The sequence below is a fragment of the Hippoglossus stenolepis genome, chromosome 22 (assembly GCF_022539355.2).
Source record: "Hippoglossus stenolepis isolate QCI-W04-F060 chromosome 22, HSTE1.2, whole genome shotgun sequence".
Lineage (NCBI taxonomy): Eukaryota > Metazoa > Chordata > Actinopteri > Pleuronectiformes > Pleuronectidae > Hippoglossus > Hippoglossus stenolepis.
The window spans coordinates 9,941,700-9,954,166 of NC_061504.1; the positions used below are offsets into that span (position 1 = coordinate 9,941,700).

The following is a 12,467-nucleotide window of genomic DNA, read 5'->3' on the forward strand; positions in this document are numbered from 1 at the left end:
TGTCTATCTGTCTGTCTGTCTGTCTGTCTGTCTATCTATCTATCTGTATCTATCTATCTGTCTGTCTGTCTGTCTGTCTATCTGTCTGTCTGTCTGTCTGTCTGTTTTCTAAATACATTTTAAAAACCATTAGAATTATAAAAGAATTTTAAAATTGGGTTATATAAAATAAAATGTATACACATATGTGCGTGTTTTATATTATGTTATACTACATTATGTTATGTTACATTATATTATATTATACTGTGTTATATTATATTAGAAATGTATATCTATAATAAAAAACATATCCTCTTGCAATAAAGTGAACTTTCCCTCTGAGGCTCTACAACCTCTCAACTCTCCGAGCGTTGCCGAACCGAGCCGAGGTTCACCGACAACGACGTCAGCGTGTCTCGTTCTTTCGTTTTTCGCGTGCGAGAGAGAGAGGGAGAGGAGAGAGAGGGAGAGAGAGAGAGAGAGAGAGAGAGAGAGAGAGAGAGGACGGCTCCGAGCGAAGCAACAAGAAGGAAGAAGAGCAATGGCGACACTGGATCGCCCGACACCGAGTCCGGACAGCTTCCTGTGCGAGCCCTGGTCCTCGTTCGTCGGCGCGGCTGCTTCACGTGTCGTTGTCAGTAAGTTCGCCGCCGCCGCCGTTGTTGTTGTTGTTGTTGTTGTTGTTGTGGCGGACAAAGTGTCGGGGAAGTGCGTGGACCGACAACTGTCTGTGATTGAGTTGAGTGGCGCTGCTCCTCCTCCAGCTACAGACGCACGGACAGGCAGCGTCAAAGTAACTGTCACACATATCACCGACTGCGCCCGGTTAACGGGCTGCAGCCGCCGCAGCGCAGGCTCGGCTGACACCACCGACACCGTCCGCGGTCACGTCAGCCTCCACCGTGCCCTGCTGCAAGTTTGTCAGCCCTGACAGCTCCACTGGATCCAGCCACACACACACACACACACACACACACACAGGCAGAGGCTAGCAGAGCTAATGCTAAGCGTGTAGCCAGCCCCCTCTCAGACCCAGCATGGCTCCACGCGTGGCCCCCAAAGTTTGTTGTTGTTGTTGTTGTTGTGGCCGCTGCTCGGTGTTTGTAAAGCGGATGTTTTTCTGTTTGCTTCCTCCCCCTCGCACGCAGACTCGAGCCCGGACGACAGAGACGAAGAGCTCCCCCGCCTCAGAGAAGCTGCTCCGCTCTGCCAACAAGGTGAGGAAGTTACACTGGCACAGAACTGGCAGGACCATGGTGACAGGGGACTGGTGCTGCTGGTGCTGCTGGTTGTTTTGGTTCACATGCAAGATATTTGTATTGGTTCTGAGCATCTCCATCTTGTACTAAAGTCATTGTAAGATTGTTTTCTTCATTAGTCTTTTATTCTACAAATTGTAAGTGAAGGAAACTGTAAAAATTCATAATGATTTCCCATTTTGAAAGGGAAAAGTATTTTAGATCAGATGTGGACCATGTGACCCAAATTGTTATCAAGATAACCAATGGTCATATCAGTGGACATCGATAATAATCAGGGTAAATGTTTATTATTGTTGTGAGACAAGATAAGATATACTTTAGTGTCCCCAGGGGGGAAATTTGCTTCATAAAGTTGCACATAAAATAAAATCTCTTACACATTGACCTATAATACTTGCATACACATACATATCTGCTGACAATGACAACATATCTGCACTGTGACATATTGCACAGCCTTTTAATTCGACTTATTGCCAAAGAGGTGACATATCGCACATCCCTTATAGCGTTGTTATTTCTGTTAACTTTAAAGACAGATTTTAAGTTTGAAGACATGTTAAGTCTAAAGCTTGATTTCTGCTCCTGACACAGTAGATAGCGTTAATGCACCTGTTGACACCCACCAATAAACCAAACAAAGAAGAAGAGAATTACTTACTCATTAAAAGATTTTTATAAATCTGAGTATTTCATCCTCTTCTTCTTTGTTTGGTTTATTCATTTATAGATTATTAAAAACGAATTCTGTGTTACACATCCTCACCATGCCCGCACAATGTGTACAAGTGAGATATTACTATTGATTCAGATTATTTTGCCACAATGATTGATATTGCTTTATCTCCCAGCCCTATTTCAGATTCAACCGATGTAGACCAACAATCCCCAAACAAGTATTTAGTAATAGTATCACAATTTTTTAGCATTTTTTTACTTTCACTTTCAATTCAAATCTGACAGATCATTTACGGTCAACACTATTTCCTGTCTTCCAGCATTTGGCACGCATGCTCAGGGAAAGGTGGCAGATATCTGTCATAGACATCAGTTTCCTAAACATGACAGGTCCATGAGTTACTTGAATTATTTTCACTGGGAAATGGGTGAAAATGTAAAAAAGAAAAAAAGAAGCCCTTTCTCACAATGGTTTAGAAAGTGGAAAAAAAATGTCCAGTTCTGCGCCAAAATTGTATTGGTTGTTTCTTGGCCCTTGTATCATCCTTCCACCAAGTTTTGTGGAAATCAGTTCAGTAGTTTTTTGCGTACTCCTGCCGAAAAATGAACAAACCAACAACACGGAGGAAATAAGAAAGGCTATAATACAGCAGCTGTGATGTACGTAGTTTTGACTCAACATCTTGATTTATCTTCAGTTGTGTGTTTGTTTAAAAGAAAGCCTCTCATTCAAACAGTCAGGCATTTAGGCGGCTGTGTTTGTGAAGCCGAGCGCTGTGTCGACTACATGTTCACTGCTTATTTTTACTTCCAAGTTAAAAGTGATATATCCCAGAGGGGATCTGTGGTGTCAGAGTTATTATATTTATATAAGTGATTCATTATCAGTAGTAGGGAACTAGACGTGCTTGTGTTGGAGGATATGTTGGTGCATGAGTTTTAGCTTTGTATCCAGCTTGTCATACGTCTTATTCATTATGTATCAGAGCTGCACTTGGGGTTCTTGTTCTAAAATATCGTTCGTAATGCATGGAAGTGTGTATGGAGGGAGGGGGCTGCTCCAGCACAGTGAGTGGGTGCTTACACCCTCCCCCAAAGCCGCCGCCCCTCGGGGACAGAGCCAGAGGAGTTCCTCCACAACTCAGCGCGTATAAATACCCACAGGAGCACGCGCTGCACGCTAACACGCTTGAGTCATCCCCGAAAGTTAGAGCGAGCGTGCTCCAGCCCTCGTAGATACAGACACACACACACACCCACAAACACACACACACACACACGTACCGAGTTGGGGAAACTCTTCTCACTCTCACTGGTCCAATTCCAGCCGTCACCCCCAAACCCAAACCCACACACACACACACACACAAACACACACACATACATACACACACACACACTCGCATGCCTCGTCTTCCTCTCTCACAGCAGAACTGGAGCAGCATTTCCAGAATTGCTGGTAACGTGACACTCAGGCCTGCTGAGAGTGATATAACACACACACACACACACACAAACACCCTCACACACACACACACACACACACACACACACACACACACACACACACACACACACACACACACACACACACACACACAGCCTGATAAACCCACAGGTAAACACTTCTCAAAGGCTTTAAATGTTATATTATTTGAATGTAGCACAAACTAGTGTGATTCACTGCCACGTGTTTTACTCTCTTGACGCCTCAGTGCGGGTTGTGTGGTGCAGGTCATGATCGGTATCTATGTCTCTGTCTGTTTCACTCTCACATACGTACACACTCAGCAGAGATGATGACAACCGACAGCAACTTAGCCCGACTTGAGTGGCAGCGGCTGTCATCATACCACTTGAAATAGGTAGTGCTGCTATTTGTATGTTAACTCCTCATGGCGATAACTGAAAGGCTCCTGATATGTTAGGGATTATAGTGTCGATTCAGCGATTATCTGCATGTATATATTTTGTACGTGTATTATTTAAAACAGGCAATTGACATGACAGTGTGGACACATATGCTGGGAGGAGAAATGCACTGATCTGCCGGATGCATCACGAGGGAACGGGCCACCCAGTGCAGGCGACGGCACAGTGCTGTTGGCAGCTCCTGTGCTGTTCACTCCCATGAGGATGGGAAACATCTCTTGTTATCCAGCAGACTGCTCAAAATTAGTCATTTAGTTAATTGGGTGCTGCTGTCCACATTAAAATGGTTGGAGCTAAAATTAGCCACATTACCATGCCATGAAAATGTGCAAACGAATTAAGTATTAGTCCAGCCTTAAAAAAACAACCTTGTGTATTGTCCGAATTTATTTTACACTTAGTTACCACTAACCATGTATATTTAATGCAGCCCACCTTGATTCTTTCAGCACTTGCAATCGGTCTGGATGCAACAAGTGTTTCATTCTCTAGGTGGGTTTTGTGGAAGTAAACCGTTGACTTTCCTTTTCTGTGCTTGTGCTCCACTGCGAAGTCGTTCGTATGCGGAACAAAACAATTCACCTTCTCTTTGGCTCACGACAAGGAACTGCGTGGTCTTAAGCAGTATTTGTTTTTGTGGGTGAGTGCAACCTTCGTGTCACGCGTGTCTGCATCTTCTGTTGACGTGCACGTGCGTGGCTCAGCACTGGGTTTAACTCACAGCAAACTACAATGATTGGTCAAATTGCATTCAAGTTGGACAAAATTGGAAGGTGCTACAGGATTCACAGGGATCGATTGAATTTGCGTAGAGACTGAAATGTTCATTTATTGGTCGAAGATGTTAGATTATGATTCTAGTTTCAATGTTAGTGATCTGTCTATTCATAAATGCATTTTTTCAGTCCGGCTTTTATATTCAGTCAAAATCACTTCATGTTAATCAGGGGATTGTGACCATGAAATAATTTTTACAAGGAAAACCTTTGATAACATTAAAGTGTGTATAGCAGTGAGTATTTACACTTTTTAGGTATTTATTTTTGAGGAGAAGGTGTAAATTATAATTCATTCCTAACATATCACAGCACTTTGGTTCACTTTCTCTTCGCAAAATGTCGTCTTAACACCTATTTGAACTGGCTTACTTTCAAAAAAACATTTTGTGGGTCTACTCAAGGTCCAGCTCTCTGAAAGTGATCTTTATACAAGATCCAAGAACCATTTTGAATTCTCAAAGTTTCCCTCAGATGTGTATCTGGGGCTTCTTTGTAATAAACAACAGACTGGTTTGTTTCTAGTAGAGTTTGTTGCCTGGGTTCTGCGAGAGAAGCTGCCAGCTATCGCTGATAAGCTTGTTTACTCTTTCTGGTGTGTTTCTTTATAGAATAACTTCAGTTGAAGCTGCTGCTGAGGCCCATACCCTCCTGTAGCTGTAGGAGCACAATGATTATTAAAGAGTGATACCTATCCCCTATAAATCTCCTAAACTGATTGAGTACAAGTGATTTGCTCGGTCAAGTAGGTATTGTGCCTTAGTAACAGTTGCATTTGTTACTTTGAACTGTGGTGGATTGTCACTGCTTCCAGATCTTTTTGTTTAAGTGTCTTTGCAAACACTCATTCACCAATGGGAAGTTGAGTTACTTGTAATGTATTCAGTGTCCAATGATAGATTGTTTAAGTGGCTCCGAACGTGCTCATTCACCAGTGAGCGATTGTTTTTGTAGTTCATTTTCTGACTTGTCAGTCATTTGGCAGATGCTGGTAGTTGGCTTGTACACTTTAGGCTGCAGAAATAGGCTACACACTTTGTTCTCACTTGACTTGGCAGATGCAGAGGAAATTATATTCTTGCCTTTTTTTTCAGTTCTCCCACTAAAGTCATTTTCTGTTGCTGTAAACTTTTAGAATGTATCATTTGCCAGCTAAAATTTCACATCACATTTTTTTCAATGATTTATTATGAGGAAAATGTGCTTGTATCCTCTCACAGTGATGACAGGAAAGACGCAAACTGTGGTGCTGCCGCTCAGCTTTTTGAAATGAAACTAACTGAGGGTGTTTCCAATGTCTCGTTACAGAGTTATTAATCCTTACCGCTTAAAAACCTGTCAACAGCTTTTCAAACTTAATGTGGCCACACCTTTTCATTTGTGTGTGTATTACTATCACAGCCCTGATCAAACCGCTTTTCAGGCAAGTCACAAAGACAAACACTGCAGGAAAAGAAAAAAGCTGTTTCTTCTCAGCAAACATGAGAATCCGTTTGAACTGCGTCTTTCAAGAAATGATGGCCCCAGAATGTGAGAAAGAAATAATCTCCTTCCATATTGACAAAGTGAACCTGGCAAAGCATCTCAGAGTTAACTACGTCTGTTCTGCAGCTCAGGAACTGACAGCAAGACCTTTTTTTTCTTTTGCAGTTTTAATCAGATTTAGTTGTATCGTGCCTCTTTTACACCAAAATTAGGGGGTGTATATGCACCTTTTTTAAAGGTTGGAAAACCAGCAAAAAAAAAGACATTGACTCCATTCCCATTGGCAGTCGAGGAAATTGTCTTTCTGTATTAAGTCATGGTCGATATCACAAACACGCTGGTCACCAGTGAGCTTCAGTCAGTCATAACTCCTAAGTCATGAATTATACCCACCAGTGATTTTGACAGGCTCAATAGGTTTGTGGCCTTGAAGACTTCATGTATGAGGATGAGACCAGGTCTGACATTTTACACACACACGCACACACACACGCTTTCAAACATCGCATTCGACATCACACACATGTACACATTGACCTTGAGTGACCTAGTAGATCATAGTCCTACCTACGCACGCACACACACACACACACACACACACACACACACACACACACACACACACACACACACACACACACACACACACACACACACACACACACACACACACACACACACACACACACACACTCTCTCTCTCATGGCATGAGCACTGGTCTCCCCTGCTTTCCAGCGAATGCAAGGTCACGACGACACGCACCCGTACACTGTCAGACACCCACAGATCCTCCTCGTGAGCCTTCACACACACATCCCATTGCTGTTTTCCATTGGACGTTGCATGTCTGTGAGCACACTGTATAACAATTTAATCTATAAGTGCTTATTGTTTTAAGTGTCGTGGGGTGTACTAGACCCTGGGGCCAAAATACAGAGACATTCACACATCTCCAACTACCGTTAGTGGAAGCCAGATTACATGGAGAAAGCCCACGCCAAACTTGATGTGTTGCATATTTTGGTTTGCTCCTGATTCTGTGGTAAAAGCTTGAGGTCTGAACTGGTTTGGATTTGGAAATAATTAAAATAATTATAATAATATATATATTTTTTAAATGTTTATGACATTTTGAGGAGCAAACAATCAATAAATTAATAAAAGCTTGATAAATAATGAAAATAATATTTAGTTGCAGCCTTAAGCTGTAAAATCCTGACAGTAAAGTGAATAATCCATGATGGCTCACCTGAAGTACTCAGTAAGTTTTTAATATATTTATTAGACATGTATGAATCTACAAGCTCCTTTAGTAGTTTGTGCTGTTAAAAGGGAAACATCCCAGTTTTTCAGAAATGATCATGTATTCATCTCTGACAATGTTCGACCTGTGTTTGTGTCGTTCTTCTGTTTGTCTGTTTGGTCTAAATCCTGCTCTCCTCTCTCTGTGTTCGTTTCAGAAATGTTCGTCGACAGCCAGTTTCCAGCACTGGAGGATTTTACTCTTGTTGTGTGCCATGTCTGCAATAAGGTGGTCACTCCTCAGGGCATACTCACACACTATGGTAAGGCACACACATTTCCCCCCTCAGGCACACACACACACGCCTTGTGGTGTCTTCAAGTGTAGCACAGAGGCACAGAGCAAACAAGGTGGCTCCCTTTGATCAATACAACATTTTTTATCTATCCCTGAAAGGCACCTGAACTCCTCATCCTCCACATGAACATGCACAGCACGGTTACGCCCCCAAATACCCCGCAGGCTGACAACAGCAGAAAAACACTAAATAATTTACAAGATGATCGACTGGATGTAGCCTTGTTCTCAGGCCTTTTTATCCAGTAAATAAGTGTGTGCTTTGAATACAGGCCGAGTTTTCTTTTTAAGCAGATCATGTACTCTTGAAAGTGGTATCAAGCAAACTGACGGTCGGCTTAAAAAAAATTAAAATATACACTTGCATATTAAAGCCCTGGCTGCGAAGGCACTAGATCTTACTCAGGGTTGAAAATCATCTAAAAATAAAGATTTAGTATGCAAGGATTTATTTACATTTGCTGCGTAATGAACATGATTTGCATGTGAGTTGTGTGAGGTAGATTGTCCTTTGCAATGGTGGTGAAGATATCAACTCCCATGATACGTCATCAAAATAGGGCTTTTGTTACCTTTTATATAGAAACCCCTAGTGGCCCATGTTACATATTTTACGTTTAATTTCTGGGAAAAAAAGTTGTTGAAAAGTCTCCAACACATGTATGATATACTGTTTATACTGTGTGTACTCTTTACACATGTTTGCTCACCATTTCATAAATTGTGATGTGTTGCCATGGAGACTGTTATCTTCAGCTCTAAAACTTAATGATCTGTCAAAATCCAAATTCAGACGATCAGATTTGGGGTTTTTGAAAAGGCAAATGTTTGGAAACGAGGCAGTATTCAGTAGAGGAGCAGACCCGGGCTGTGATTGGTCCTTCGCCCAGTCCATCCACCTCTTTGTTTGTTTTTGACTGTGGCTCCTCTGAGCGCGCTCGCATCTGCCCACTAGCCGCTGCTTCCTTCTGTTGGCGACACGTGCACCAGCCTGAGCCGTCTGTTGGGGGACACGTGGTCGTGCTTAATGAACACAACACACAAACACCAACCCACACACACACACACACACACACACACACACACACACACACACACACACACACACACACACACACACACACACACACACACACACACACACACACACACATGCTGCTTCTGCCAGAGAGCAGAGAGGCCAGAGGAGTGGTATGCACACACATTCTCACTTTCTGTTTCTCAGCGGAAAGAGGTCACTGGTATTGTCTCACACACACACACACACACACACACACACACACACACACACACACACACACACACACACACACACACACACACACGCTCAAACTCCTGGCAGCCCTTGTTGTTTTGTCCCCTCGCCCCCCACCTCTCTCTTTGTTGGCAGCATTTTGCGCTGGCTGACACAAAGACAGTCAGGTAACAACAGGTCTATAACACACTCATGCAAATTCACATTCAGGAGTGGGGAAGCTCCCCTGAAAAAAGTTAAAAATAAAAACCTCAGGCCACCATATGATAAGCAGGCCACTTTAATTTGTAGTGGACCAGCCAAGTCACCTGCTGACTGGTCAACAGTCATTTGAGTCATTGTCATGTTGTGTCATCATATTTATTTATGTGTACGATCATTTTAACAATCGCACAGTGACCCAAAAGTCACTATCCCATTAATAACATTGATTCATTGACTTAAATTTAAAGCTTTATTCACCCAACTACTCTTTGTCATGACATGAAAAATGCTCCTTCGGGGAAGTGCCCCTGTTAAGTTATTCTTACTCTGCTGTTTGCATTTCCTCCCATTGTTGCATCATGTCACCGTTGTATCCTCACGAGCACGGTGCCATTGTTCCCTACTGGGGAGTCTACTTGAAATGTGGCGACCCTGAGTAGTGTTCTTATTCATTGCCCTGGCCTTGTATTGGCATTTGTGTGCATATCCATCTTGGGAGGGGGTTGGGAGGGGGCTGCTTTCATGCTTGACCTATGCATCAAATCACCACTGGGGCTTTACATACACAGAAATACATGAACATGCTCACACAGACACACACACAGAGGGGGGTTGGATCCCTCAGGGGGCAGTGGTTCACTAGTTATGCACGGCCAGTTTGCTGCATGTGAAGAAGAGAGAAATGACATAACCTAAAGCAAGCCTTATTATTATTATTTAATATCTTTGATATCGTAAAGAAAATGTGATTTAATCTATTTTATACATCAGAGATTTGCTCCATTTAAGGGATTTGTTTATTGAAATCTATCCTTACTAAGGCAAGTATGTATATTCTTAGCATAAGTGGCCCCAGTAGGATATTAAATTGATCCCTCATGGTGGCAGTGTTAGTGCCATACTTTCTGCAATGAGTTAGTAAAGACAGAATGTGGAAAGAACTAGATTTTGGCTGAACTTTAAGCCTCAGTACCGACAGAGCAGAATGTTATAAAGACATTTTCATTTAAAACATTCTTTCATATCCAACCATTCATCCATTGTCTTCCGTATATCCCGGGTTGTGGAGGTAGCCAACCAAGTAGAGTATCCCAGACATCCCTCTCCCTAGCCACGCTTTCCAGCTCCTTCTGGGGGATCCCCAGGCGTTCACTGGCCAGACGGGATATATACTCCCCCCAACGAGTTCCGAGCTGGACAAACACTTGTCCACTTGGAAAAAGTCTTAATAATGTCAGTAAACAAGTCAACAAAATATACAACATAGCTCTCATTGTTTTAAGACATTTGAATGAAGAATTGTTAGATATCATATGTGTACAGTTCCTTTTGTAAGGGCTAGTAGGACTGGCGGTTTAGTTCATTTGTTGGCTGTTTCCTTCCCTGAACACAAACTTGAATATGTACGAATAATGATTGGATTTTGATGCGATGGGCGTCTCCGTTTGGGTAAATCATCCCTCTGTGGCATGTTCAGATATGTGAGTGTATTCCTCCCAGTTCTCTCATCTCTGTGCGTCTCCTCGAACCCCTCCCTTGCTGGTGGCCCGCTGTGTGTGAGCAAGTGGAGCGCATGATGAAAGGTTCATGTTGCTGCTGTTGGTGGGAGTGACTGTCTCTGCTCCAACTTTTCTCTGTGATGGTGGATTAATTGAGGTCTGAGGCAGGTCAATGAAAATCCTCAGCTTCCACCTAAGTCGTTTGTTTCATGTGATGGCTGTTAAACCACCGAAGTTCTTCTTGGCTTGGTGTGCTGTGGTGTTGCTCACTCCTCTGTTGTGTTATTGTTGTTGCGGCGTGGTTGTGTGTGGACCATTTTTTTTGTACATCAAAGGTGGTTTCTTTACTCTTTCTTAAGTTTGCTCGGCGTGAAAATAGATTTTACATTTTACACACATACTGAAGAAGAACCTTATATGGGTGATAGTTGAACGCTCGGTTACTGAGCTTGTGTCGGAGAACTGAACAGTTTTCTTGTGTCTGAACTCGACCCGAGCCCGATGCACTCGGGTTCTCGGGATGCACTGGATTTGTGTTCCTGTCCTTGACATGCATGGTGATTGCTTGTTTTAGAATAGAATATAAGAGCCTTTATTGTCATTGTACAAGGGCTACAACGAAATTACACGTAGTACTTCCGTAAAACATTCATTTATATCTTGAAATGTACTTTTTGACACAGATTTACCAATGTACACTTTTATTAACAATAATAATAATAGTAATGATAATAATTTAAAACACGGCTCATCGTCATAGTGATTTTTCTTCTCAGCCAGCTGTTTGGTCATCTCAGTATTGAGGATTAAGATGCTTTCTAGAAATCTCCTTCAACCTGCAACTGTGAGCTGCTGTTACCAGACTTGTCTGCAGCCTAACTGCATATTTCTGGTATCTATTCATGTAATGATTGTACGTTTTATTGGTTATTTCCTCTCATTGTGAGACACTTGAAATGAATGAAGTTATTGTTAATGTTGGCTCAACTTAGAAAATCCTCAACCTTTCCTTAAGGGATCTCACTTAAGGACTTAAGTATATTACCCCCTCATGTTTTCAGTAGTACTTATACTAGAATACCACTGCTTGCTTTCTATACTGATATTTCCCCTGCTTGCTCTTTTTTTGTTTGGACTGCGTGCCTATAGATAAGCAGTATGTCTGTGACTCTTCACAGACGTTTCTTCACATTTCTCCTTCTCGTCCCCCGGTGCCCTCTCAATGTAAACAAACCCAGCTGAGCGCCGAACGCCTCGGCTTCCTCATCAGGCGACAGCTCCACCCACAGGATGAGTCAGCGGCCAATTGGCATCCAGCTGGGCTCTCAGCATTGCCATAACGACAGGCAGGCAGGAGAGCTTAGTAGTGAGAGTGCCCTTGTGGCTGAGTGGCTTAGTGACCTTGCCTGGGCACTCGTCCATGTATTGTAAATCAGAGCGGTTAGCTCGCCGCTAGCCCCTCACTCACGGGAGGACATCTGATTTAAACACACAATATATCTGTCAGAAAAATAAGTTCATCTTTCATTATGTCTCACTGCACAAATATATTTGCTATTTGGAAATGGATAAATCCCTTAGCCAAGAATATAAACTGCCTTTTGCTGATGTTGAAATTGCTACACATTATTAATTGAATAGCAGGTCAAGTTAGATGCACAAAGTCACAAGCAGAGGGTGTTTTCTCTTGCAATATCACATTTCTTCATATTTATTATTTCCCTTATCCTGCATGAATGAATAAGAAAATGCTGAATAGAAACTGTACACACGTGCATTTTTATCAGCCTGTT

The 12,467-nt window shown here is 42.4% G+C and overlaps 1 protein-coding gene across 6 annotated transcripts in view; it reads left to right on the plus strand.

The window, feature by feature from the left end:
- Positions 1 to 445: 445 nt before the first annotated feature.
- The window catches only part of atxn7l1 (ataxin 7-like 1), a 29,757-nt gene continuing 17,735 nt past the window's right edge, over positions 446 to 12,467 (plus strand). For 3 of the 6 annotated variants that reach the window (XR_007032334.1, XR_007032335.1, XM_047338526.1), the window contains exons 1-3: positions 447 to 620; positions 1,131 to 1,199; positions 7,577 to 7,681. Coding sequence is in view for 1 of the 6 variants with exons in the window: in XM_035147212.2 (XP_035003103.2) it covers positions 524 to 620; positions 1,131 to 1,199; positions 7,577 to 7,681 (271 nt within the window). In the remaining 5 variants the exon portion in view is untranslated. Of the gene's footprint in view, positions 621 to 1,130; positions 1,200 to 7,576; positions 7,682 to 12,467 lie in introns of all 6 variants that reach the window. The other 3 variants (XM_035147212.2, XM_035147213.2, XM_047338527.1) reach the window with 3 other exon arrangements.